The sequence below is a fragment of the Capsella rubella genome, unplaced genomic scaffold (assembly GCF_000375325.1).
Source record: "Capsella rubella cultivar Monte Gargano unplaced genomic scaffold, Caprub1_0 scaffold_7, whole genome shotgun sequence".
NCBI classification, from domain to species: domain Eukaryota; kingdom Viridiplantae; phylum Streptophyta; class Magnoliopsida; order Brassicales; family Brassicaceae; genus Capsella; species Capsella rubella.
Window position 1 is genome coordinate 2,211,672 of NW_006238917.1, and position 24,935 is coordinate 2,236,606.

Consider the following 24,935-nt stretch of genomic DNA (forward strand, 5'->3'; position numbering starts at 1 on the left):
CACTGGAGCTCAAAGATTAGACCTTGTAGTTTAGATTTAGATTCATCATAGAACAAGAAAACAGTTAACAATCTGATGTAGACAATAATGAAACTCTTAAGTTTAGTTCAGAACGATGTTTGCTTGACCACAACAAGATAAAATCATAAGGAGTAACTTAATCTCTCTCTCTCTCTCTCTCTCTCTCTCTCTCTCTCTCTCTCTCTCTCTCTCTCTCTCTCTCTCTCTACTCATACTAATGGTGTCTACAGATTTTCCCCGCGGATCACATGGAGTTTGATCGCGTAAACGAAAGAACCCCTGCGCAAGAGCTCACACAAGATGCGGTCTTCTTTCTTCAGCTCGTTCCTCTTGCATATGCGCATCCATCTTTTGATACACACACGTTGATCCTTCCATTTTGCTGTTTTGGCTCTAAGTTTCCCGAATCTGTCGATGTAGTCGACGTGGTCTCCAAACGTCAGGCAGTAGTCTTTCACCAATTGTGCATGAACCAACTGTAGAAAAGGTACACAATAGCAAACAAATATTTAGTTAAATCAGTTGAGGTTAAAAGTAGTATATTAGGACCAGTTAAGAGTTCTTACTAGCTCATATAACCTATTCTTCACGTTTGTCTCGAAGTGTATATTCTTTGGATCATCAAGATAGGTCTCAGGGTTTTTGATCTTAGGCTCTACTGTAAAAATCTCAAAAGACAAAAGCATTTATATATTAGCATCACTAAAATTAGTTACCTAATGAAGTGATGAAACTAAGAATATGAGTTGTTTACCTTTCTTCCTCTTTTTTGCCGCCTCTGGTTCAACAGAAGAAGAGACAAAACAATGTTGTATTGTATAAGCATATCTCACCAATAATCAAACTGATGAAAGTTTAATGTATTTTTTACCTTTCCTCTTCAGATTTGGCACCTTTGGTTTGACACAAGTGGTGGCTGCAGTGTCTTCGTTCTCTGGAGCATAAGAACTGTCCTCACTGTCGGATTTCTCTTCAACATCCAGTTGACCAAACGCTTCAACATAATCACTGTCACTGTCACCGTCACCGTCTTCATCAAAAGACTCCTCCACAGCTTCCTTTTTCTTCTTTCCTGGAAACATCACAGCAAACGAAACAGGCTTATCTATAAAGCGCAAATCACATCAAACAAGTCAAGTGATGAAGAGAGCTAACAATGGGTGGTGGTTAAACCTTTGTTCATGCGTTTGGGGGTTGTCTTCTTGGCTATCTTAAACTCAGAGTCAGTGTCAGAGTCTGTTTTTGTTTCGTCGCTGCTTTCAGAATAAACACTATTCTCATGTTCATCAGAATCCTCCACAACTTGCACTTTTGACTTTCCTGAAAAAAGATCTCAAGATTCAAAACAAAAGAATCACATGAAACAATCTAAGTGATGAAGAAAAGCTAAGAATGTGTCAAACCCTTGTCTCTGCCTTTCGGGATTGTATTATTCATCTCAGGTTTAGGACAAGTGTCTGTGTCGTCACTGCTCAGAGAACAAACACTGTCTACTTTTTCGTCTTCCACTTCAGTGACTTCGCAAGTCTCTTTACATCCATCGCTGCGGTAGATACTGACCTCGAATATGCGGTCTCCATTATAAATGAAGGTCAAAAAGTCTCCGTCGTTAAGAGTGTTATCCTCGACGAATTTGGACCAGCCTTGTGCTAAATGCACTTCCTCTCCCCTTATCTTGGTGGCTACGTTCCAAGAGCCTCCACCAGGTCCTTGGAGAATCACCTTTTTCGGCAAAACACGTGGAAGTTGATCGTAGTAGGAGATTGGGATCACCTACTCAAAGCAAAAAATTACAACAACACTCAAAGTGATAGGCAAGAAAGACTCACAAAAGAAAGACTCATCCAAATTCAAAGTCAGCTTGAAACTTCTGCCTATAACAGAGGCTTTTTACACACAAGATATTTGGTTTTTTCTCAATCAAAGCGTAGGGACGGACAGTTAAAAACTTGAAAAGAGTCAACTGTACAGAACCAGACAAATTCAAAGCATACACTATACAGTCTCAATAAGTCAATACAAACCCCTAAAAGAGCTTCTGAGTAAAATTTTACAGCTTCAGCATCCAGAGAGTATTTAAACTAAGCAGACAAGCTTCTGAAAGTACAACATATATATATATATATATATATATATCTATTCAACAGAATCTGAGGAAAACGACATCTACTTTGATGGAATCCAGTCACAGTATTCAAACATTATTTCCAGAGTTTAAGTCTATAAATTAAACTTATCCATACAGAAAGTTAAAATCGTTAGTCAGAAAACACAGAGGAAACCAAAGGGTAAGAAGAAACAGAGCAAAACCCTAGAAACGGGAAAAAGCAACATCTATACAGGAACCTAGATGCTGAAATCTTACCATGGAATCTGAACTGAAATGAGACACGAAAACTTTGAAGAAACGTGGGGGAAACTGGAAATCAGTGGTAGCCATTGAAGAGGAGAAACGTTGGATCTGTGTTGTCAAGAAGCGAGAGAGAGAGAGAGAAAGTGAGAATAGAGGGAGAGTGCAGACTAGTAAACAGCAAAAAGTAATATGAAAAGAGGGTACCATGAAGATGAGTCAAATCAACGTTTAAGTTTATTGCAGAGAAAGAAGTACAATCCTCAGTCCCTCGTATTCTGCGTGACAATTTCAAAATATTTATTTTCTTCTTTTAAATGATTTTATCTCCCCAAGTTTAAACCGCGAATCTAATGCTACTCCGGTCCGGTTTAACCGGCTTCTAGTGAATATAGAAGAAAACAAAGGGAGGGGAAATTCACTGTATATGTGTAACTGTAAGCACTTTATTTCTCTCTTTTTTTTTTTACCCTGAGAAATCAATCACATGAATGTATCTTGACACTACATAAACATACACACACACACTGACACACACATAAACATATACACAAACTATGTAAAAGAAAAGAAAGAAAGAATTTTAGGAAAAAATCAAGAGGACGAGCTGGCCTCGATGCTAGTAGTAGACATCTCTTGGAACATGGAACTTTCTTCAACATGCCACTTTAGAATCTCTCTCGCATATCTCAGTGCATTGTCCACACTTTCACTCTCCAAGCTCACTTGAGAAACAAACAACTTTGGCCTAAAGCTCCTTCCACGCATCGAAAACGGTTCCAAGAGTGAATCATAGAGTCTTTTGAACTCATAACCAATGTAATGGAAAGCACGCTGAGCCATTGGAGGGTTGTGCCTGCTTGTCTGGTTCTGGCTGATCAATGGGTTGAAGTCTTTGAACCACTCACAGCTTCGTAGAGGAATCTCCTCAATTTTTCTTTCTAGGAGATCAAATTTCGTTAGAACCAAAAGGAACCTTTTCTTAGCCAGGGTCGGGTGGGTCACCATGTCCTCGAAAAGCTGTCTGTTTGCTATCATCTTGTTCACAAGATTCCCGTCACCGTCTTCTATGAATTCTCCATAATCTGTTAGTGAGACGCAGAATATCACCAAGTCAGCGTCTTCAAACATTTCCATCAATTTCCAGTTTTCACCAAGGCTTCTTGGATTTAACCGGATGAGTTGGTACCTAAAGAGAGAGAGAGTAAGTTCAACGAATTCTCATATAACAGGAATGCAACACAAGGAAAAAGAATAGAACTAACTTCATGTTTGGATCGTGTTGATAATCGCTATCAAGAGAATCTTCTTGAGAAGTTGATGGGAATGAGAAGTCCACACAAGGAAGTCCTTCCATAGAGGAGAGTCCTTCCGCTTGCAATAAGTCCATATCAGAAGGATCATATTCTGATCTCGAGATTTCAAGAATCTGAGAAGAGATAAATTTTGGTCAGTCTTCTTTTTTTCCCCTTAAACAAAAGTGTGAAGGTCCTGAATGGACAAGCAAGCGCTTGATGTAAACTCACTCGCTCAAGAAAATAAACGGCGTTTTGGGGAAGTGTATCACGAAGCCTTTTGTAGGTGGCTTGAATCGCCGGTACTCTCCAGAGATCTGCAACGGTTTGTGCATTCTCGCGGCTTGATGGTGGAAATATCTTCAGGTTTCCTTCTTCCTTTTCTTTCAGAAGCCAATCTGAAAAATGTTTTAGTCTCGGGTTAATCGAGCTAACTGTTTTAGCACTGGTCTCATCTCCCATATTGCCTAAATCACAAGAACTCAATTAGTGTTCCTTAAATTTCAATAATCAATTGGTAACTGACGTTTGTTCGGTCAATAAAAAATCACCTATTTGGTCTGAAGGCTGGTTACTGCTCATCTCTTTTTCAAACCTCTCATGTGCCTCAAGAACCATTGCCAGATAGGTATAGAGATTTGTTTGGATTATGAATTTGATTCTTTCACGATCGTCTACGGAGAATGGGACGTCATACAGAGACCTTGCCTGAAACAGAAGAAGTCAATTTCAATTCCATACTAGACGTGAAATATTCAAGTGGGTGACATTACGATGAATAGCTCACTTGTTTATATATTGTAGTGGAGCCACATTTCTCGTTACCAATCAGAAGAAGCTTGTTAAGCATTTTCTGCTCATATAAGGGCACATCACATGGTTGTACTGCAGATGAAGCCGGAGGAAGTGGTAGAGAGAACAGAGTACACGCTATTTTTGCTCTTTTCTATGAAAATAATATTAATAATTGTCTTTAGTTTATATATATTAAAACCTGTGAACGAGAAAACCTTGTGACAAGAAATCATACCTTATTCCAGATGTTCCCGATGGAACGTTTTTGACCCTCTTCCTGGTATGTACCTTCTGAATCGACCCAAAAATGAGGGTTTCCTTCACATTGCACACTCACCATCTAAATCAAAGCAAAGAAGCCCTTACTTCAGAACATGACACAAACACTAAGCATATGTTTTGTTTTTTCAGAAACAAGGGTGAAAACTGAAAAAGAACCTTGAGCATCATCAGTTCTGGCTTGGTTATTTCCCGGCCGTTAATACAAATTCCAGTGTCACCATTGCTTGCGTCCTTCCTGATGTTACTACCTCCTATGTTATTGTTAGGACTTATAATCTGACAAGGTTTCTCTCCTACCTGAGTAAATACACACGTAGAGGCTCTGATTTAGCTGAGGACTCAAAAAATACAATCCCGAGAATAGATACTCAGACATATACAAGAAATTCTACCTTTCCCCAATAGCCAGAAACCTTATCATACCAATAACTTCCGGGTTTTAGCTTCTTGGGTGGATTTGGACATGTCTGCAACGTGTAAAGCTCATCTTCACTTAAAGGCTTGTCATTGACAATGATAAGCCGTGAAGGCAATTGATTCGTCTTGCAGGAGATCTCGTCATTCATGACTTGTCGAAGTTCAGAATCGGTGAGAAGACGCTTGAGCATTCTTGAACACTTTCCAAGACTTGCTCTCTTGGACTCATTGATCCTAAAACCAATGCAAGTGTGACACTTTCTTCCTTCAGGCATCGCACCCATGGCTCTGCGCACACAGTTGAAACAGTATTTGGCACCGCAGACAATACAGACTTCCCTCTCAGTAAACCGGTTCCCCAGCTGGCATCGGTAACAGGATCCTTTTTTGCCTTTCCTTTCAGCTTTAGGCGTTGCAGCTACAGTCTCTCCATCAGAAAAGAAGCTTTCATCACATTCACTACTCTGAAATGGTTCAACAAATCTCACACGATTTGCACGTTCTCCATCGGCCTCGTCCTCTCCAATGGTACAATCTGATCCCACATCTGAAGCTCTTCCATCACCTAATGTATCCTCCTCTCTCACTGCTGCAGACAATGGTGGTGATGGTGATAAGGGCAAATCAACCGAACTTTTCGCTTCATCTGATCTCTTTGATGATGATGACGACGATGATGAGCCAGAAACAACATCACGCCCTACCAAAACCACACTAGAGGCACCAGGGGAATCAACCAAACCATTCTGAATTGCAGATTCAGGTGGTTTCTTGGAAACTCTGTTAGTCCTAACGAGAGGTTGAGCTACTGGGTAAGAGATACCACTCGACAAGGAAGAAAATGAAACAGGATGAGCCGTAGGAATCTCATCAACATCAACGGGAAGAGCTCGTGGCACATTAGCAATAAGAGGGCCTTTATACTCCGAGGCGAATGAATAATCAATTCGATAATTACTATTAGTTTCATCATCATCCTCACTTTCCCGGTTATTATCCCTCTTAGGATTCCGTGATGTTATAGGCAAAAACTTTGTGAACACTGCAGCCATCTTCTTTTACCAAATCGAACACACAAAAACACAAGAACAAAAGCCCCAATTCCTAAAATTCCCTGATTTAGAAACTACTTATCACCAGCAATATACAAGGATAAGAAGAATAAAGACCCCCCTAAGCCATTAGGGGCTTAAATAATCAAAATCACAAACCGCGTGAAACAAGAGCCCCCAACTCCAGATATATATATATAGAAACAATTGATCACATAAAGCTAGCTCCTTTAGCTTGAAAAATGAGACTATTCGAATTTGGTTTAGAGATTTTTTTCAGAAAAGTGGCGATGTGAGAAAGAAAAATCAGCAAAACAAATTTTGAGAGCAATAAAAAAGGAATTTGCAGAAGAAGTGAACAGAAAGAAGAAAGAGAGATTGGTTGGATCGTCTTCTCTCTATCTCACACACTAGTAAAAGACGAAGACTTGACAAAAAGAGAAGACTTTCTCTCTTTGTTTTCTCTTTTCTCTGAAACAAAAAGGAAAGAAAAAAAAAAGAGTTAATTTTCCGGGAAAATTCTTGCCGTCAACGCGGGTTGGGAGAGTTGAAAACGATGCGTTGTGAAAGGCGTTGAGGGAGTCAAAGAAAGAGGGCAATTTCGTAAATACGTGTTCATTCCTGCAATAATGTTGCAATAACCGGAATTACACGGTACATAGGAGACCGGTGGTGTTGACTTACTCTACTTTCTAGATTTTAATTAGTTGATTTACATATATGATGCTCTGGTTTGTGGAAATGTTTTTGGTTTAATGATATGATTACGATCTTTTTGGCAATTGGAAGTACATACAAGTTAAAACATTCGCTAGTAAAATTTTCATTCTTTAATCATAAAGATTGATTAGGTCTAAAATATGGTAACTGTAAATTCTCAAAATTTGGTTTTCTAACAACTTTGGGTGGATATTTGGTGGTGCGCGTTTACTTGCTAATTTTTGAAAATATGCAAATTAGTTAATACTTAATTTTTTTGGTAAATAATTAGTTAATACTTAATAAGATCGACGTCTACATTATAACTTGTTGGCAAGACATTATCTAACACCACTTACCCAAAATGAAAAATAATTGACAATTAGACAATAATAATCTTGGAACACCTCTCTCACCTAGCTATAAGATAGAGATTTGCACGTAAAGATGTTCGTTGTTCATATGTCTCTAAATTGATCACCGTTCCATTGTATGAAAGATAGGGGTTTAGTAACAATCTTCACAAAACACATTGTTACACAAAGAGGGCATGTAACTTCTAGTTTACTTGACAACATTTTATATATTTGCTTTCCAATGTAATGGACTATGCACATATAAATCTAAGATGGCATGTTGCCAGACACAATTAAAATCCTATATATATAATATAGAAAGACTAATTCTAATGAAGAGGAGAACGACTCATCAAAATTCCAAATTGTAAAAGTTGCAACCACGACAGAAAATATAAATAAAACAAACACGTTTGAATCCGTCTTTCTCCTTGTTTATTTTACAAATTTAGGGAAAAAAATAAAGATTACACTTTCGTTTAGAGAAGAAAAAGCAAAACTCACTACGTGAAAACCATGAACCCGACTTTGGATTCTCTCACCATGCTAACGCGGCACAAACCTCTTAGTTGACTTGGTCATGAAATTGAAATCAATCCTTTGTGACTCTTTCCCGGCGTGACTGAGCAACGACGGGACAGTTTTGAAAATAATCACACTCTATAATCTATATGCTTCCTTCCACTCTTTTTTTATTTTTCCATGTCCCGTGAACCCCACGCGCCACTCCCTTCATGCTGAGAGGAAGAGCTCTTCCGTCCGGAAGATGCTGCTGGCTCGTCCATCTCCCTCCACGTGGCCATCCTCTCCGACACTCGCCACACTTTCACCGACTTGTCCAAACTTCCGCTGTATATAATAAACTTCCTGTCTCCTTCGGCCGTTGCAGAGGCTTTTGCCCCCTTACGATAAGCCCGTTCCTCTTCCACCGCTAAACACTTTACCGGTCCCATGTGTCCCGTCAAAACAGAGAGACACTGATGGGACTTTTCAGACGGGTCCCGTCTCCACACGCATATATTCTTGTCGGCTGAACCACTCAGCAGCAAGTTCCCCGCTATAGCGAGACATAGTACTGCGGATTTGTGGCCTTTTAGTATTCCGCCTGTGAATAACCGCTTTGAACGCTCCCAATAGTTCACTAGCCCGTCAGAGGATCCGCAATATACGATGGAAGATTTTGATTTTACGGCCAAAGCCGTGACTGCGTTTTCTTGCTTGAGCAAAACTTGAGCTAGCACATGTTTCGTTCCTTTGCCTTGCATCTCACGTTTCCACACTTTAACAGTGCCATCCGCGGATCCCGTGAACACCAAGTCATCGAAACCGGACATTACAGAGTTTATCGCGTCATCGTGTGCATGTATCGACTCCAAACATTTAGAATCCGAGATCCTCCACACTTTGATCGTCGTGTCCCAAGAACTGGAATACAACAAACCAAGATCCACGTCGAGGCTAAGACTAGATACGGCGTCGTTATGCTTCGTCTTCACGGAGTTTCTGTTGCGGCGTACCTCCATGTAATGCTTAGGGTTTACGGAGCTCTTGACCATTGATTTAAAAGTCGGCAATGTGCCAACCCGCTTGTGTTTTCCCGGTTTTCTCTTGGAAACCTTCCAAATCCGGATCTTCCCGTCTTGATGACCGGTAAAGATCCTGTCTCCGAATATCACAATGGCCTTAATGAGCCCACTACTGGATTTGAACCCGGCATGCTCCTTCAAATTCTTCCAAACCCTAATGTTCTTCGAGTCCGAGCCCGTGTAGAGAAGGTCACCAGAAGCGGCTAGCGAGTATATGTGCCCTTCTTTCCTTACAATGGATCCAATGAGACCGTTGGTTTCGAGGACATTGTCTTCGTTGAAATCCGCACCCCAAGGGGGAGACACGCGAGCCCAAGGAGACATTACGCAGGGAGAACCTTCTCCGCTGGCCGGACCGCTGCTCATGGTGGAGGCCGAGACGCTGCTGAATCGCTGGTGAGTTAAGTTGCTGTTTACAATGATGGGATCGTCAGGAGGGAATATTCCGTCGTGATCAGCTTTCAAGAGATCACCAAATTTAGGTCTCGGTTTGGGACCATCGCTAAGGTCGTGGCGATTGAGGTTATTGTTATATGGATCGGTTTGGAGATCAACGACCATGGTACCACCCGTTTCGTTCCTCATCGCTTTCTTTTCTTCTAATCTTTATCACAAAAGTCAAAATGCTTGGATTTAAAAATAAGGATTATAGAATAATGGATAGAATCTCCTTTTTACTTTCTTAATTTTTTTGGTCGAGGGATTTTTTTTTTTTGGGGTTATGATAGCTATGAATAAGAAAGTCGAAAGATAATGTGTGTTTGTAGATTTTGGTTGGCAAAGAAGGACAGAGATTTTTATGGAGATTTATACGGGGAAATGGAGGGTGTAGAGCAAATTCTGACTTTCTAAGAAGTTAAAAATGTTTTTGGTTTTGTCAACGACTCTTGGAGAATTGTTTTATGGGTGTTACGAGAAATGATCTTATAAATGCACACTTATATACACATAAACGAAAATATTCAAAAAGATTGACCATTTGTTATATGTGATAGGGGTGCTTCACACGTGGTTATTGCTTGTTACTAGATGAAGCTTCGTTGATATTTCGAAAGAGAGTATATAAATACTAAGCTTAAGACTAATATAATTTATTTATTTATTTTGCCAAAAAATGAGAGAATATGTGAATTATTATTTTTTTAAATGGAGAGAATACTATTAAAAAAAGCACACTAACACCATATTTCGATAGAAATAAATATACACCGTGAATATATTGAGAATCACAAAACTTGAAATCGATTAATTGTGTAGCAAGTACTATGTTACATTGAATTATGACATACTTTGAAGAATGCATCTGAGGTTGTAGGTACATTGGAATATTAGGCACGCAACCGAAAGGTACTTAAATCTCCTCCATATAAGCTCATTTCACATAGCTTTACTGCCTAAGACACTTTCTTCTTCTTCTTCTTCTTCTTCTTTTATTTTTTTTTGTTTGGTGTAAAGATAAATAAAATATATGTACCATGTTGTCGAGCATTTGTTGTCCTTGTCCCACAAGGCCACAACACTTGATATATCCAGACATATATTCTCAATAACGAATTAGAACTAATTAGTTATTCATATTTATAAGAAAAGACTATGCACCACTTGAAAAAGATTAGGCAAATTATTTTAGGCACGATTCCACTATCTGTTTATTGTTAACCATTGAAACGTACATAGTTCTTGCTACAAGTTGAGAACTTAATTCAATTATTTGGTTTATCAAGCATTTTCCCCTTACCTTAGGTATATTATCAAGCATTAAGCCCAAAAAATATCCTGACAGGCTGACACTAATTTCATCTAGTATGTATGTATTTTTTTATTTTTATTTATTTTTTTAATTTTTTTTTTGTAAACCCACCTAGTATGTATGTATATATGGTAAAGAGGTAACTGGAAATAAAAGAAGAGGAAACAGCTGGAAGTAGCTTTTTTGACGTAAGCTGGAAGTAGCATCTGATTTAGGGTACTGTACGAATTGAACACGGGATTCTGAATGATTGAGATTCCCTGGCCACTCCAAGACAAATACATAAAGCTCCTCTCTCTTTTGTTTTTCTTTTCTTTTGCTTCCTTGCTCAAAAATCTTAGGAACTACATAAAAAAAGAAGCGAACACAAGACTCATCATTACTACAATTCAGTTTCTTCACTTCTTTTGTCTTAATTCTTAATTACAAATTGTTGGTTTGCTTCTAGATATTATTTGGGGGGTCCAAATCGTAAAAATGAGATGCCAAGCATAAAACCAATGAGCAACGAGATACATGTTACCGACTTACCGGTAAATACTAATTTTATTAAATTAATGACTAAAAACAAAATAACTCCACTTGACCTCAAAGGACCATTGAGAAGCACCAGAGTTTCATATATATAGGCTGAATCAAAGATCTATAAATAATTAGAAGTCTAGAACTAAAGAAGCAACAATATAAGTCATAGTTATAATTTGTTACAAAAACCCCAAAAGTCCAAAAACCCCAAAAGTCCAAAAACTATAAGGAAGACAGGTTAACCAGTCAGTCACGAATCTTCAAGGAGATATAGCCTAACACCTTTTGCTATTGTCATATCTTTTGGACAAAGCAAGTGAGGATTTGACTAGTTCAATTTTGGTCGATGAAATCAGCTGGCAAGTTCAAATCCAACAAAGTGACTTTGTTGTTTATGAAACTTCCTTCTTTTTTGGGACGTTTCTGTGAAGAAGAGCAAATAGTGTCCTCCGAGCTCCTTGATCCTGAAGCTTGCTCAGGCCTCGTTGTCACTCCTGTATAAACAATACCACTCATTAGGATTTGATTTACTGGTTCATTACTAGAATGTTATGATCACAACCAATCGAGAGTTAATTACCGCTTGTACCACTATCGAAAGGTTGCACTTTGTCAGCACCGCTGGAATTCCACGAAGCATAAAACTCAGTTGCTTGTTCTATTCCCTTTGATCTGTAAGGAGCAATGTTGTGGATGCCAAGTTGGAGAGATCCGAGCAAGTCATTTTCAATGCACTCATACATTTTCTTGCAGAGGGTATCAACTGCAACAGACAAATTGATGATTTGAATCCTTATCGCCATGACTTTGTCATCACTAAATTCATCAAAGGGCTCCTCAAGGAACTGGGAAAGTTTCTCCACATTACTCTCAAGTTGTTGCTGCTGATCCTCAAACAAATTCTTCTTTATCTCTCTCTCCTCAGGGGTCATCTCATCTTTGAACAGCTCTTCACCAAACATGTAATATGCAAAAGCATACGAATATGAAAGGACCCGTCTTGATCTGAATAACCGGTCAACTCCATTGGTGACCCAGCTGAAGTCTTTAAGCTTCAGCTCCCTCTTCTCTGATTTTGTCACTTTCTCAAGGATAGTATCCCTAAGCTTATCTTCTAGCTTTGATGAGTCTGTATGTGCTTTGTACCGGTGATGGTAATGCGTATACCTGTCTAAATCTCTCTTGGCTCTTTCCATCTGTTTCTCTTTGTCATCTTGGTACCGACCACAACTGTGACCAGCGATACTCCTATATGTGTGATCACTTCCAGTAGCTCCACCACATAGCCAACTGTACATGATAACAACGAGAGATGAGATACTTCACCATATGACATTTTCTGTCTCAAAGCATAGAAAAGAAAATGAAAAATAGGAAAAGAAAGCAATGGAGAAACAATGCTCGACTTCTTACCAAAAACACTGCCCACATATACATCTTACGAGATTGCATCCACCATTCTTTTCCACAGGTTTGTAACATTTGGGACACAGCTTTGTGTGGACGGTTATCCAATTAATCGTCTCAGACTCATCTCGACACTTCTTTCTCCAAAGCTCCCACATCAAACAAGAGCAAGGGGAGTGGGCTTGACACAGACAACTGAAACAGAACTGAAGACCACAGGAGCATTCAACTTCACACAACTTGTCATCCTCAGCTCGTATTGCATTCCCACAATGAGGAGTGCTCGGACACCACTTGACCATTTTGTTGTCTTCAATGTATGACTCAAGAAGGAAGCGATCAAACTTCTCAGCTAGATCTGGACGCCTTTTACTGACTAGATTCCTGACAATATCTTCATCACAAATAGCATTGCATTGGTGAGCCATGCATCTAATCCTTTTGCTCTGACCTTCATTTATCTGCACAGTAAAATGCTCCGTCCAACCTAAACCAAACAAGAACCGTGTTAAATCAGATGGATATATACATTTTCTATAAAAAAAAAAAAAAAACGAACCACAAATTCTAGCAACAGGGACTCACAATCATTGCAATAGCAATGGCCACAGTCCATTCTCGTCATCTGATCACCAGGTACATCCTCAATGCAGACATCACAGCTCATCTGTGAAGAGTGAGGAAAGGAAGAGTTGTCATATTGACAGTCGAACACGGTAACACCAGCACCAGAAAACAAGCTATCTTTTCCTTTCTCAACAAACACAGCAAACAACTTCTCAACATCCCACTGGTAATGAATAAGAAGAGTCCGCGCATGGTGCTCCTTAATCGACAACAAATCCATCACCCTTAGCAAATCTTCTCTCTGCATCAGAAAGCCAACAACTCAGCCAAAGTAAAAAATCTATTTAAAAAATGGAACCCAACGACAAGAATCATCTCCGGTCATATACCTGTGCTGCTAGTAGCGATTCCTGAGTGATGACCTGCAAAAATTTGTTGATAAATGTTACCAAACAAGCCATGAGACTAGTTGAGTATAATTCTCAAATCCGTAAAAGAGAGATAACCCTAATTTCAAACAGAGCCAATTGTCCAATAGATTACAGTTTCAATAATCCTACACACTGTGAAACACTGAGAAATTCAGATGATCAACGATGCCAGAAACAGATTCTCAACTCAAAATTGCAATGAAATCATCGAAAATTCAATTCTTTAAAAAAGTTGAAATAAATTCAATAAACATATACAGGAGACAAAAAACCATCGGGAAAAAGAGAATCACCAATAGCAACGAAACCATCAATCAGAGAATTGAGAACAGAGAGAGATAAAGACAAGAACAAAGGAAGGAACAGAGGAAGTAAGAGTGTTGTTGTATGAAAGAGGGGAACCTGAGTATTGGATCTTTTGGAGGAGACAGGCTGCAAATCAGACTCTTCATTATCAATCCCATCCAAAGACTCCTGATCGGATGAGTAATAGCAATCCTCTTCCTCCGCGCTATAATAATCATCCATCGATCAAAACAATTCTGGAAGAAACCACAACGGAATTATCGATGTAAATCGTTGCGCACAAGGAGGTGATCGAGAGTGAGATGATCGACGAAGAGGGGAGGGTGAGGATGACGGAGAATAAAAAAGGAGAGAGGTGGGTGGTGGGGGTGGGGGAAATATGAATATTCCGGTGAGATCACAGAGAAGTTCCGGTATAAAAGAGTAGAGGCGATAGAGGAGGAAGACGAATCGCTCAAAGATTCCTATCTCTCTCTCTCTCTCTCTCTCTCTCTCTCTCTCTCTCTCACTCACTTTTTTATGCAAAACACTCCAACTACGTCGTCGTTTTTGGTCCTAAAGAAAATAAGTTTGAAGATGTTGTTCTAATATTATTTTTTTGCCATAATTGTGAAAGTTTTTTTCTTTTTTGGTACATGCAATTTTAATGATATTTATTTATTTTGGGTATTTTTGTTTGACATTCAATTTCTTTCCAGTGTATTCACCAATTATAGTTAATTTGAAGATTTGGTTTTGGATTTTTTCAAAGAAGAGTTTTGGAAGATTATTAAATAATAGTCAAAGACTCAAAGTAATATTTTAATTTGTTGCCAAAAAAAAATAGAAGAAGAAAAAGAAGTGAAATTAAAAATCTTCTTTGAAGTGAGGATTAGTTTCGTTATGATTATTAGCTTTCAGTTCAGATTCGTTTTTCTTTCAATCAAATATGACGATTCAAATTGCGATTATGGTTCACTGTTTCGTTAACTTTGTAATTTTTCTCTATACTCATTTAAACACATTGTACACAATGAAAGTTAAATATAATTAAGACAATTGTTTTTTTTTTTTTTTCTATTATTGGGCCTTTTTCATTTCACTGTTTCAGTGTACACTTGTTTGTTTCTAGTGAAATTATTACAAAGTTGTCAAATTCATTGAACCATTTGTCCGAAAAAGAAAACTGACTTTCAAAGCTTGACCTCCACACTTCACTTTAGTATAGAAAGCTCCACTCTATTCGATCATATTCTTTGTAAAGAAGAATGATTCTAAAATTACAAAACAGAATATATAGAACCACTTACATAGCAAACAACAAAAACTAATCTAGCGTTGTTCTTGTCCTAATCCTCGTCATCATCTATGCGTGTTCGGAAGAGGTAGTCTTCCCCTTCAAGTTCATCTTGATACAGGGATATTGATGGATCATTGCATTTCTCATTTTCTTCCTCATCATTGCATCTTTTTCCCTGATAAATAAATGTCGTGTTTTCAGTACTCTTAACTCTCTAAAAAGATCATCACAAGTTTATTTTATTCATGACAAGGTAAATGCAATATCCTACTTTTGACCATCCTGTTAAGGCTTCACTCATTAATAAATTGAAGGAATTCAATCTCTATAGAAACGCCTAACTTTGACCCATACAACTTGGTTGAAAGTAGCATCCTAATAACCTTCTAGATCAGAATTCAGATCTTAGGAATAAGGTTTTTGATTCTCACCATTCAGCTTTTATTAGCATTCCATGTTCGAAGAAGACAACTTGAAACAGTTTCTCAATCTCATTCTTTTTTATTTTATTTTTGGCAATATGAAATAATAGCTTGTGGGGATTTCTAAAGAGCTATTAGAAGGCAATTAAAACAGTAGAAGAAACTCAAACCATTAAGCAAAGATTCTTGAATCAGTACTGACCTTTCTTAAGATATAGAAGAAATAGTGGAACCCATCACCAAAAGTGTTGTATTCCATGGACCAAGAATACTTGGGATCCTTAAATAAAGGACGCCTGAAATGCGGCTGCATGACCAAAAAAAGAGTCTTTTAGAGCTAATAATTGAGTGAACGCAAGAGTATGATCTGCAGATATTCGCTTTTTAATACCTGGCCAAAAGTAATGGAAATGAAAATCCCATCTGGTTTCAAAACGCGGTGAACTCCATCGAGAGTTGCCATGACTTTGCTAACAGTTTCTGGACGGGGATTCCATGGATCACCAGCGTCCACAAAGAGTACATCCTTTACAAAAACAAAGAAAAAATTCGTGAGCTTTCTCTCGTTAAAATTCAAGATTATGTACACTTGCAAAAGCAAATTCACAAAAGTCCTAAACAAACAATGAGTCAGAAGAAAATTTGAGCTCAGTTACAGGTGTTTTACCATGGTCCCTTTCTCAATAACCACATCAAAAGACTCGCTGTTAAATGGGAGGTCTAGCATGTCAGCTTGCACCACTTTTATTTCTGAATATACCAAAGTTTCAGGTCAAATACTAAACACGTCGAGAGTAAGATCCAATGAACTTCCACTTTCAAAGAGCAAAACAACGCAGCAGAGACTAATGAAGTTGTCAGTTTTACAAAGACTTCGAAATGTCAACTACAGTAGTGGTACTTGGTTACATTTTATGGCTACGGGAGATAGTCAAAACACAATACCTTTGTACGCTTTGGATAGCAACCGATTCTGCATCTTGTCTACGGCAACAGAAGATAAATCAATGCAGGTAATATCAAGAATCCCATCTTTATACAACTCTTCACACAACTGAGAGTTCCCACATCCCAATTCCAAAACCTTTACATTTACAACAAACAATGGCAAACTCAAAATCACATCTTTTTGCAATATTTTATCAAGAGTCAGAGAGGGAAACGTACGGAAGAAGAGGTTTTGATGTTGGACTTGATGAGATGCTGGAAATGAGAGTAGTCCTTGAACCATTCGTAGTGTTCTTCGGAAGAGAACCTCTCATCCCTGCATTTTTTCCAATACATTCAGAACACACAGTAAAGAGAGAGAGAGAGAGAGAGAGAGATTGTATGGCTAGTATGTGAATTGACGATACCAGTAGTGAGGATCGAGGTAGGTCAGAGCAGAAGGAGGACCGACGGAATTTGGATCCGAATTACGAGTGGCGGATCTATTCTCCATAGCTGGACAAAGCACTTGGGTTGATTTGATTCTCCTTATCAGCTCTGCTCTGCCATAAACCCTAAAGTAAACCCCCTCTTTCACTAATCACTTATCAAAATGGCATGTTTAATTATAAAAGAAACGAAACAGAAAAAGAAAAAGAAAAAGAAAAACTAACTTTTCAACTCTCTATAGAACCGAGTCAATTTATTGAATTGACACTTGGATTTGGATATTTGGCATAAGAAGCTTAAATGGTAAGGGGCCTTTGTTGTACTATATGGGCCTTATAAAAAGGGGCACATATCTCAAGCCCATGTGAAACTATGTTTTACTCCAAGTCGATTACTTTGCCCAACACATCCAGTTAAGAATGTGTGTATCGGTGCATGTTTTGCGACCCATTCATTTTTTTTTTTTTTTCTGTGGCCTAGTAGGTACTCCCATTCGATTCTCTACCTATCTCTTTCCATTTATTGTTCACAAAATAATGTATGAAATTAAACCCTAAAAAAATTCAGAGATGAAATTATATGTCCCCACGTCACTAGTTGCGTTTTTACACTTATTTTCCCTTATTCAGTCATAATAAGATGACAAACGTTTTGTTTCCAACAAAAGACACTTCCATGACAAGCATTTTTAAAAAGCATATGATGATTTAGCTTCTTGTTCGGCTCGACATCTTCTCCATGTGCTCATACATAATCTTTTTGTGTCTCTCTTCAGCTGATAATAATTTGTTGTTGCTATGTTCAGTTGTAGTAGCTACTGCTGGACTAACTGCATTCAACTGTGCCATCGAGCACAAACTCACGATTGACACAACAGCCATGGATATCAGAACCATAATCCACCAATTAGAAGGTAGGACGTATTCGCCTTCAGGCAATGGTACCGGATCGATAAGGTTGCTCGGCGCACACGGACACGGACAAACACATCCGGACAAATGAACGCTTTCTGAAAAAAAAAAACACAGAAGTGAGAACTAGTAAATACAAAGTGTACGTGAGAGACAAATTAAAGAAAAATAGAGAAGCCAGGAATGAAGAAAAGGGCACTGGAACCTGCTTCTTTTGTAAGGTCCATAGAGTAAGATAATGTTGCATGTGTTAGGAATAGAACCAAGAGCCCAAGAAATATTCCCAAACGTCCTAAGCATCTTTCGAAATCAACCATGGTAAACCTATATGAACATATAAACGATGGTGTTGTAAGAGATGTGTGTTTATTATTTTATTTTTTTTGGTAGGGAGATATGTGTTCATTATTATAACTCCCATAAACTCTCATCCTAATTAATTACTCAAGAGCTACACGCATAATAACAAGACATAAAGTTACTGATCAATGATGCATCTTAAGAAATCGCTAATGAAATTAATTACTCAGAGCTACACACATAATACTATATAAGACATAAAGTTACTGATCTATATGCATCTGAAGAAATCGTTAATGAAACCTAACCATACCTGACTAAATTCATGGGCTCATAATTTCAACAAGAATTATTAATAACTATTCTAACGAAAATTCCATAAATTATCGTTGCTAACTGACCATAGCTACATACACAAAATAACTTCAATCTATGCAACACAAGATCGCACTCTATAATCAAATCAGATGCAGAAATGCTACAAGAGAAAAAAAACTCCATACCGAGAAAGATGAGAGTGATTAGCAAGGGTTTTGGAGGACCGATCAAACCTTCTCGTCTTCTCGACGAGGATCAAGAACAGAATCATTTAATCAGATCAGAGGATATCTCTCTCTATAGCTCATACTAAAATAAATAGATGTTGATGAATTTGTGTATTCATACTGAAGTTTAACGATTACATAAATAGAGAGAATCGAAATATATAATCTACAATCTAGGAAAGGAGTTATATGCGGAACCATTTTTGAGAAGATGAGAAATATACACGAAGTATATGCTGTAGTTACTAAACCGGACATTAACCATTAATAACGGACGTAAGCTAATCTCCAATACATACACCAATTCTCACTCAGCCGAGTCAATTATGAAGCCCCATAACATTCGGATAGTCGGTACGGTTCAAACCAGTTCTTTTCAGTTCCGGATAGTTCGGTTAGGTATATAAGATCTGGTTCGCAGGTTCTTCGGTTATCTCTCGGTTCAAATTTTGCTCAACGAGACCATATGGAAGACAAAATATATAACTCTAATTTAACTATGTGCAAGCAAGCAAAAGCTACTGAAACTCATGAATATTAAATTCAGTATCACTTTAGTGATTGTAATATGCATATCGCCATTGCCTCTACCTTTCGATATGTGATATTGTTATTGATATACCAGTAACAGACGACGCTTGTGCTCGAGGGCATAGTAATTAGGGCAATGTCTCAAGCCCATTTGAGTTATTCTCGAGGGAGTCATTTTGCTATTCATTTGCAAAAGTCGCTTCTTCATCGGTTCAAGTCTTTATATTTTTCCTCGTTTTGTACGACATTTATCCTATCCAATTACGACACGTAAGAAACAATATGCCGTATCTCAAAATGACTATTTTTTGTTTTTCATTACAAATTTACAAATAATTGAAATTAAGAAATTTGTTCATTCTCCATGAAACATGTGCAGTTGACATATTGTGAAACAATAGAATCCAAATTAACATTCATACCGATCACACATATCCTGAAAGAGTTTAACCATAATTTTGCAACTGTGGCAAGACTTCACTTTCGTGTCCCATGCATTGTTTTTGTGTGGCCTAGGTACGCCTCATTCGATTGTCTATCTCTCTCTTTCCATTATTTTCACAAAATATGTAATCGAATCCTAAATAAAATAAGACATCAAATTACATGTCACCACGTGACTGGTTGCATCTAATTCCCAAATTACAATATTTAATTAAATTTCTTTATTGAATAAAAAGTTTGTGTTGAGATAACTCGTGGACCATCCATCCATTGGAATTCTCAGTCAAGCGTCGTTGTTGTCTCTGCGTTTCTCTCGAACTCTCTCGCCATGGCTGTTGCCCTCCAGTTCTGCCGTTTATGCGTGCGGCCAGACACTTTCGTGCTGGAGAATCATCTCTCTGGATCTGGATCTCTCCGGCGCCGGAAAGCTTTGTCAGTCCGGTGCTCTTCTGGAGATGAGAACGCTCCTTCCCCATCGGTGGTGATGGACTCCGATTTTGACGCCAAGTCGTTCCGTAAGAACTTGACGAGAAGCGATAACTACAACCGTAAAGGATTTGGTTACAAGGAGGAGACTCTCAAGCTCATGAACCGAGAGTACACCAGTATGTTGTTCCTCAAATTTTTCTGATTTGCGTGCTCTGTTTTGGAAATAATCCATCGTTTGATGATTGACCTGTTATGAAATTTTATAATTTTGTGTTTGTTGTGAGACTTGCGAATTGAAAGTCTTATCCTTTATAGTAAAAACCTCAATGTTGGGTTTTGGGTCAGTAATTGAATTTGGCAAATCTAACAAGAATGAAGTGGACAAAGTTGTATCTTTTTTGTGTTTATAAGAGATTTTCTGAGGAACCAGAATCAATTTGATGGTTATTTATCCTGTTGTATTGTATTTGACACTCTCAGGTGATATATTGGAGACACTGAAAACAAACGGGTATACTTATTCTTGGGGAGATGTTACTGTGAAGCTAGCAAAAGCATATGGTTTTTGCTGGGGGGTTGAGCGTGCTGTTCAGATTGCATATGAAGCAAGAAGGCAGTTCCCTGAGGAGAGGCTTTGGATTACTAACGAAATTATTCATAACCCGACCGTCAATAAGGTCTCTACTCACTATACTCTCATCAGGCCTCTTCTTTTCCGCTTTGCATGTATTACTAGTTTCTTGAATCTCCTTTTATATCTTTGTTGGCTAGATGCTGTTGCTTTGTGGCCAATTTTGAATAGCATTGAACATTGATGACTTGCCTATCTGCTCTTCACGGGCCTTGCTGAGTTTCATTGATTCTTTTTGGCAGAGGTTGGAAGATATGGATGTTAAAATTATTCCAATTGAAGATTCAAAGAAGCAGTTTGATGTAGTAGAGAAAGATGATGTAGTTATCCTTCCTGCATTTGGAGCTGGGGTTGATGAAATGTATGTTCTAAATGACAAAAAGGTGCAAATTGTCGACACCACTTGTCCTTGGGTGACAAAGGTACATTCCTTTTAAGTCTACATAAATCTTTGAAACTGTTTTTTTTCTTTTTTTCTTGCATTCATCTCATATATCATGCACCAAATTGGTTATTGATTTCTTCCTTTTTTTACTCTAAAGGTCTGGAACATGGTTGAGAAGCACAAGAAGGGGGAATACACGTCAGTCATTCACGGTAAATATAATCACGAAGAGACAATTGCAACTGCTTCTTTTGCAGGAAAGTACATCATTGTAAAGAACATGAAAGAGGTGCTGACTTTTTCTACTGTCAAACTTTGGATATTTGTGAAATTTTGCCAAGACTTTTTTCTGACGGGTACCTTATTACTGAGCACAGGCGAATTACGTTTGTGATTACATTCTCGGTGGCCAACTCGATGGATCTAGCTCCACAAAAGAGGAATTCATGGAGGTATGAGCTTATTTGCAAAATTTCTAAATCAATTTTGGTCGTTCTAATCTCTATGTTGGCATTGTAGAAATTCAAATACGCCGTTTCAAAGGGTTTCGACCCCGACAATGACCTTATCAAAGTCGGTATTGCAAACCAGACAACGATGCTCAAGGGAGAAACAGAGGAAATAGGTTAGTTACTCTACCGTGTTTCACATGACAATCATCTTTTATCCTTGGAGACAAAAGCACCTTAGTCTGAGTCTCATGCTAAAATCCCCACAGGAAAATTAATCGAGAGAACAATGATGCGCAAATATGGAGTGGAAAATGTAAATGGACATTTCATCAGCTTCAACACAATATGCGACGCTACTCAAGTAAAACTTCCCAGACCTCAAAAGCAGGCTTATAGATAATGCTATCTTCTGTTTTTACACTTAAAGAAAGTGTTTATTCATCAATTTTATTATCTTTTCAGGAGCGACAAGACGCAATCTATGAGTTAGTGGAAGAGAAGATTGACCTCATGCTAGTGGTTGGAGGGTGGAATTCAAGTAACACCTCTCACCTTCAGGAAATCGCAGAGGCACGGGGAATCCCATCTTACTGGATCGACAGTGAGAAACGGATAGGACCTGGGAACAAAATAGCCTCGAAGCTCCACGTAAGTGCATTTCAAAACTAACTCATTCCTTACGAAATTGCTTACACTGATTTTTCCTATTTTACATTGGATAGTACGGAGAGCTGGTCGAGAAGGAGAATTTTCTTCCAAAGGGACCGATAACCATCGGTGTGACGTCAGGTGCATCGACCCCAGATAAGGTAGGAACACATCCGCAGCTGTTTCTGGTCTCTTGGTTCTCCTACAGACATGCCGTGTATAACTTTTTTTTGTAAAAACAAATTTGGCAGGTGGTGGAGGATGTATTGGTGAAGGTGTTCGATATAAAACGTGAAGAGTTGTTGCAGCTGGCGGCTTGATTCAGTCTTCAGTCTTGTGATCGTATTCAGATATGAACATATTATGTCGAGACTCGAGAGTGTGTACTATGTAATAAATGACATTGTAGTTATATCTGTAACTTTATTGTAAAAGGTTTTGTAATCCAAAAAGTCAACATTCCTCTTCATCTTACTCCACTGAATGTTCTTACCCTAAATCGTATTTAAACTGGTATAGTATTACTTAGTATGACTCTGTAGAGATTGTCACTAGTATGGGAGTAAAGGACCTTAATTTATGATTTAGAATTTACATATTTGGGTTGTGGTTATTTTTTCCTCCAAATATTGAACCTTTTCAATAGTTTAATGGTAATTACAATTTAACCGGAGAAAATAAAAAAAAAATTGGTTTTGGGGTTGGAGCTATATAAACGAGAGATCGGAGACCATCCCTCTCATTCTTTCTTCTTCTAACTTCGCCGGTGCTTCGTCGTCGTTTAGTTCTTTTTCTCCGTTGACGGAGGTAAATTTCTGCGCTGGAATTTTGTCGGCGGCCAATGTGGTCTGAGTGATGAGAAAAAAACCCTAACTTTAGGGATTAGAGAGCTGTTTGACGAAAAAAAGATTCGAGAAATGAGCGGAGAGAGAACACAAGAAGACCCTGCTTCGTCTTCGGGGTGTTCAGAGTCCTACGAGTTTAGCCACGCTGCCGCTAAAGCTGCAGTAGCTCAGGTCTGCGAGAGCGTCGGTTACGAGCATTTCAAAGATCCAGCTCTGGAATCTCTAGCTGGATTCGCACTTCAGTACATTCTTCAGCTAGGTAAAACTGCTACTTCCTTTGCTAATCTAACTGGTAGGAGTCACTGTAACGTGTTCGATATCATTCTCGCTTTGGAAGATTTGACTGGGAATGGCGATGAGGGAGTCTCGTCTGAGAGTTGCTCTTTAGGGCGTTCGGTTAAACTTAGGGAAATTATCGATTTTGTGAATTCGAGTGAAGAGATCCCTTTTTCGCAGCCATTGCCTCGTTTTCCTGTAGCTCTAAGTGATAGGAGTAAGAAGATGATTCCAAGCTTTGTTGAAATTGGTGAAACTCCACCTGGGAATCATATTCCTCTTTGGTTACCAGCTTTTCCTGATCCGCATACATATAAGGAAACACCTATGTGGATTGAAAGGGCATCAGATCCCAGGGGAGATAAGATTGAACAAGCCAGGCAGAGGCGTAAGGCCGAGAGAGCTTTGCTAAGTTTGCAAAGGAAACTTGTCTGTAAAATCTCCTCAGGGAATCGTGTGTGGGGAGATATGGATGGTGTGAAAGAAGAAATCAGAGGAGACGAGGCTGAACTGCCTTCTGTATCGCCTTCTTTATCTGGGGAGAAAGTTGAATCACTGAATAGAGATGCCCTATCAGTAGTAGAGGCATTTGCTCCTGCCATGGAGGCTGCAAGAGATGGTTTTTGCAATGAAGTTCACACTGAATGGAAGAAGAAAAAACCTGTTGCTCTTTCTAAGCTCAGAAGCGAGAAGAAATTTCTCGGGGAGCCGTTGGATCTGAGTCTACAGATGAAGGGTGAAAATAGACCCATATCCTTTGTGCGTGATGAGGATAGAGATGACAAAAGAAGGAGAGCGGAGTTCATTTTGAGACAGTGCATGGAGAACCCAGTGGACCTCAATCAGTTGTAAAATAAGTGATTCATTACAGTCTGTGTAGCGTAGTTTTAAAAATTGTGATTTGTAGCCTTTCTTTACAGGACTATGTTATGATACGATGCTATGATTGAAAGAATGAGAACTGCTAACCTATATCTTAAGCAGTTGATAAATCTTTTCATGGAAATGCTTGTTTCATAACTTTATCATAGTGTCAGTTTCATGCCTATGAGTGAGAGCCAGGGACCATTGTGGAAAGAGTTTACCCTTGTATCATTACTATGATTCTAAACCAAGTCAAGTGCTCTGAGGTAAGTTATTTTCTTTTATCGACATGTGTTTTGTTTCATGACGTTTATGCTTAGTATATGTCCTTACCTTCTTTCTAACAGAACGAAAACCTTCCTGAAAGATTTGGTCTCCCTTGTTTTCTGTGATCATGGTTGCTTCTCCTGTCAGAATTGTTTTTTTGATAAATGCCTCTGAGGCCCTGGCATTGAGATTTGGATGTAATATGGTCTAGAAAGAATTTGAAATGTGTTAAATGACATGGGTCTTTTTGAAAGATATGTAGGATTCTACAACTGCTAAAACTAATGCCGTTGCTGCATTGCTACCTCCAGATATTTTCTATTACCATCAATAAATAATAAACGAAGCCAAACTGAGGTAAGTAAATTTTCTCTAGTTGACATGTGTTTGTCTTGGTCACAATGTAAGATTATGCTTTGAAGGCTTTAACTTTCTATTTGTCTTTCCTGATTCTAACATTATAAACCTTGTAAACAGTATTGTGGTTGTT

The 24,935-nt window shown here is 38.5% G+C and overlaps 7 protein-coding genes across 8 annotated transcripts; 2 read left to right on the forward strand and 5 right to left on the reverse strand.

Moving 5' to 3' along the window:
* Positions 1 to 50: 50 nt before the first annotated feature.
* Positions 51 to 2,634, reverse strand: LOC17877993 (B3 domain-containing protein At4g34400). Of its 2 annotated transcripts, XM_023779295.1 has the most exons (8): positions 2,579 to 2,634; positions 2,387 to 2,482; positions 1,425 to 1,794; positions 1,195 to 1,341; positions 893 to 1,093; positions 776 to 799; positions 588 to 679; positions 51 to 497 (listed from the first exon to the last, which is right to left on the reverse strand). In XM_023779295.1, exons 1-8 carry the CDS (start codon positions 2,579 to 2,581, stop codon positions 246 to 248), a joined length of 1,185 nt encoding a protein of 394 aa, XP_023635063.1. In that variant the 5' UTR covers positions 2,582 to 2,634; the 3' UTR covers positions 51 to 245. The 2 variants fall into 2 exon arrangements, with proteins under 2 accessions (XP_023635063.1, XP_023635064.1); XM_023779296.1 differs by lacking the exon at positions 2,579 to 2,634 and having other exon boundaries at positions 2,387 to 2,552.
* A 163-nt stretch (positions 2,635 to 2,797) lies between these two features.
* Positions 2,798 to 6,757, reverse strand: LOC17880423 (extra-large guanine nucleotide-binding protein 2). Its single transcript, XM_006285374.2, has 8 exons — positions 5,136 to 6,757; positions 4,900 to 5,040; positions 4,697 to 4,801; positions 4,454 to 4,612; positions 4,218 to 4,374; positions 3,898 to 4,133; positions 3,637 to 3,800; positions 2,798 to 3,560 (listed from the first exon to the last, which is right to left on the reverse strand). Exons 1-8 carry the CDS (start codon positions 6,210 to 6,212, stop codon positions 2,966 to 2,968), a joined length of 2,634 nt encoding a protein of 877 aa, XP_006285436.1. The 5' UTR covers positions 6,213 to 6,757; the 3' UTR covers positions 2,798 to 2,965.
* An 896-nt stretch (positions 6,758 to 7,653) lies between these two features.
* Positions 7,654 to 9,654, reverse strand: LOC17877857 (protein JINGUBANG). The gene has a single exon (XM_006286035.2). The coding sequence runs from the start codon at positions 9,436 to 9,438 to the stop codon at positions 7,960 to 7,962; it is 1,479 nt and encodes a 492-aa protein (XP_006286097.1). The 5' UTR covers positions 9,439 to 9,654; the 3' UTR covers positions 7,654 to 7,959.
* Positions 9,655 to 11,351: 1,697 nt separating this feature from the next.
* On the reverse strand, positions 11,352 to 14,347 carry LOC17880699 (probable E3 ubiquitin-protein ligase ARI1). The gene is made up of 6 exons (XM_023779203.1): positions 13,936 to 14,347; positions 13,492 to 13,524; positions 13,121 to 13,403; positions 12,542 to 13,022; positions 11,709 to 12,418; positions 11,352 to 11,622 (listed from the first exon to the last, which is right to left on the reverse strand). Exons 1-6 carry the CDS (start codon positions 14,059 to 14,061, stop codon positions 11,462 to 11,464), a joined length of 1,794 nt encoding a protein of 597 aa, XP_023634971.1. The 5' UTR covers positions 14,062 to 14,347; the 3' UTR covers positions 11,352 to 11,461.
* A 662-nt stretch (positions 14,348 to 15,009) lies between these two features.
* Positions 15,010 to 17,124, reverse strand: LOC17878459 (methyltransferase-like protein 13). The gene is made up of 7 exons (XM_006284316.2): positions 16,896 to 17,124; positions 16,708 to 16,804; positions 16,486 to 16,624; positions 16,208 to 16,290; positions 15,932 to 16,066; positions 15,743 to 15,847; positions 15,010 to 15,293 (listed from the first exon to the last, which is right to left on the reverse strand). Exons 1-7 carry the CDS (start codon positions 16,979 to 16,981, stop codon positions 15,168 to 15,170), a joined length of 771 nt encoding a protein of 256 aa, XP_006284378.1. The 5' UTR covers positions 16,982 to 17,124; the 3' UTR covers positions 15,010 to 15,167.
* A 2,780-nt stretch (positions 17,125 to 19,904) lies between these two features.
* Positions 19,905 to 22,667, forward strand: LOC17879019 (4-hydroxy-3-methylbut-2-enyl diphosphate reductase, chloroplastic). Its single transcript, XM_006283620.2, has 10 exons — positions 19,905 to 20,253; positions 20,558 to 20,754; positions 20,951 to 21,130; positions 21,251 to 21,382; positions 21,471 to 21,545; positions 21,613 to 21,718; positions 21,812 to 21,906; positions 22,008 to 22,193; positions 22,268 to 22,354; positions 22,445 to 22,667. The coding sequence occupies exons 1-10, from the start codon at positions 19,977 to 19,979 to the stop codon at positions 22,511 to 22,513; spliced, it is 1,404 nt and encodes a 467-aa protein (XP_006283682.1). The 5' UTR covers positions 19,905 to 19,976; the 3' UTR covers positions 22,514 to 22,667.
* Positions 22,668 to 22,900: 233 nt separating this feature from the next.
* On the forward strand, positions 22,901 to 24,320 carry LOC17879866 (transcription initiation factor TFIID subunit 8). Its single transcript, XM_023779631.1, has one exon. The coding sequence runs from the start codon at positions 23,111 to 23,113 to the stop codon at positions 24,164 to 24,166; it is 1,056 nt and encodes a 351-aa protein (XP_023635399.1). The 5' UTR covers positions 22,901 to 23,110; the 3' UTR covers positions 24,167 to 24,320.
* The last annotated feature ends 615 nt before the right edge of the window (positions 24,321 to 24,935 follow it).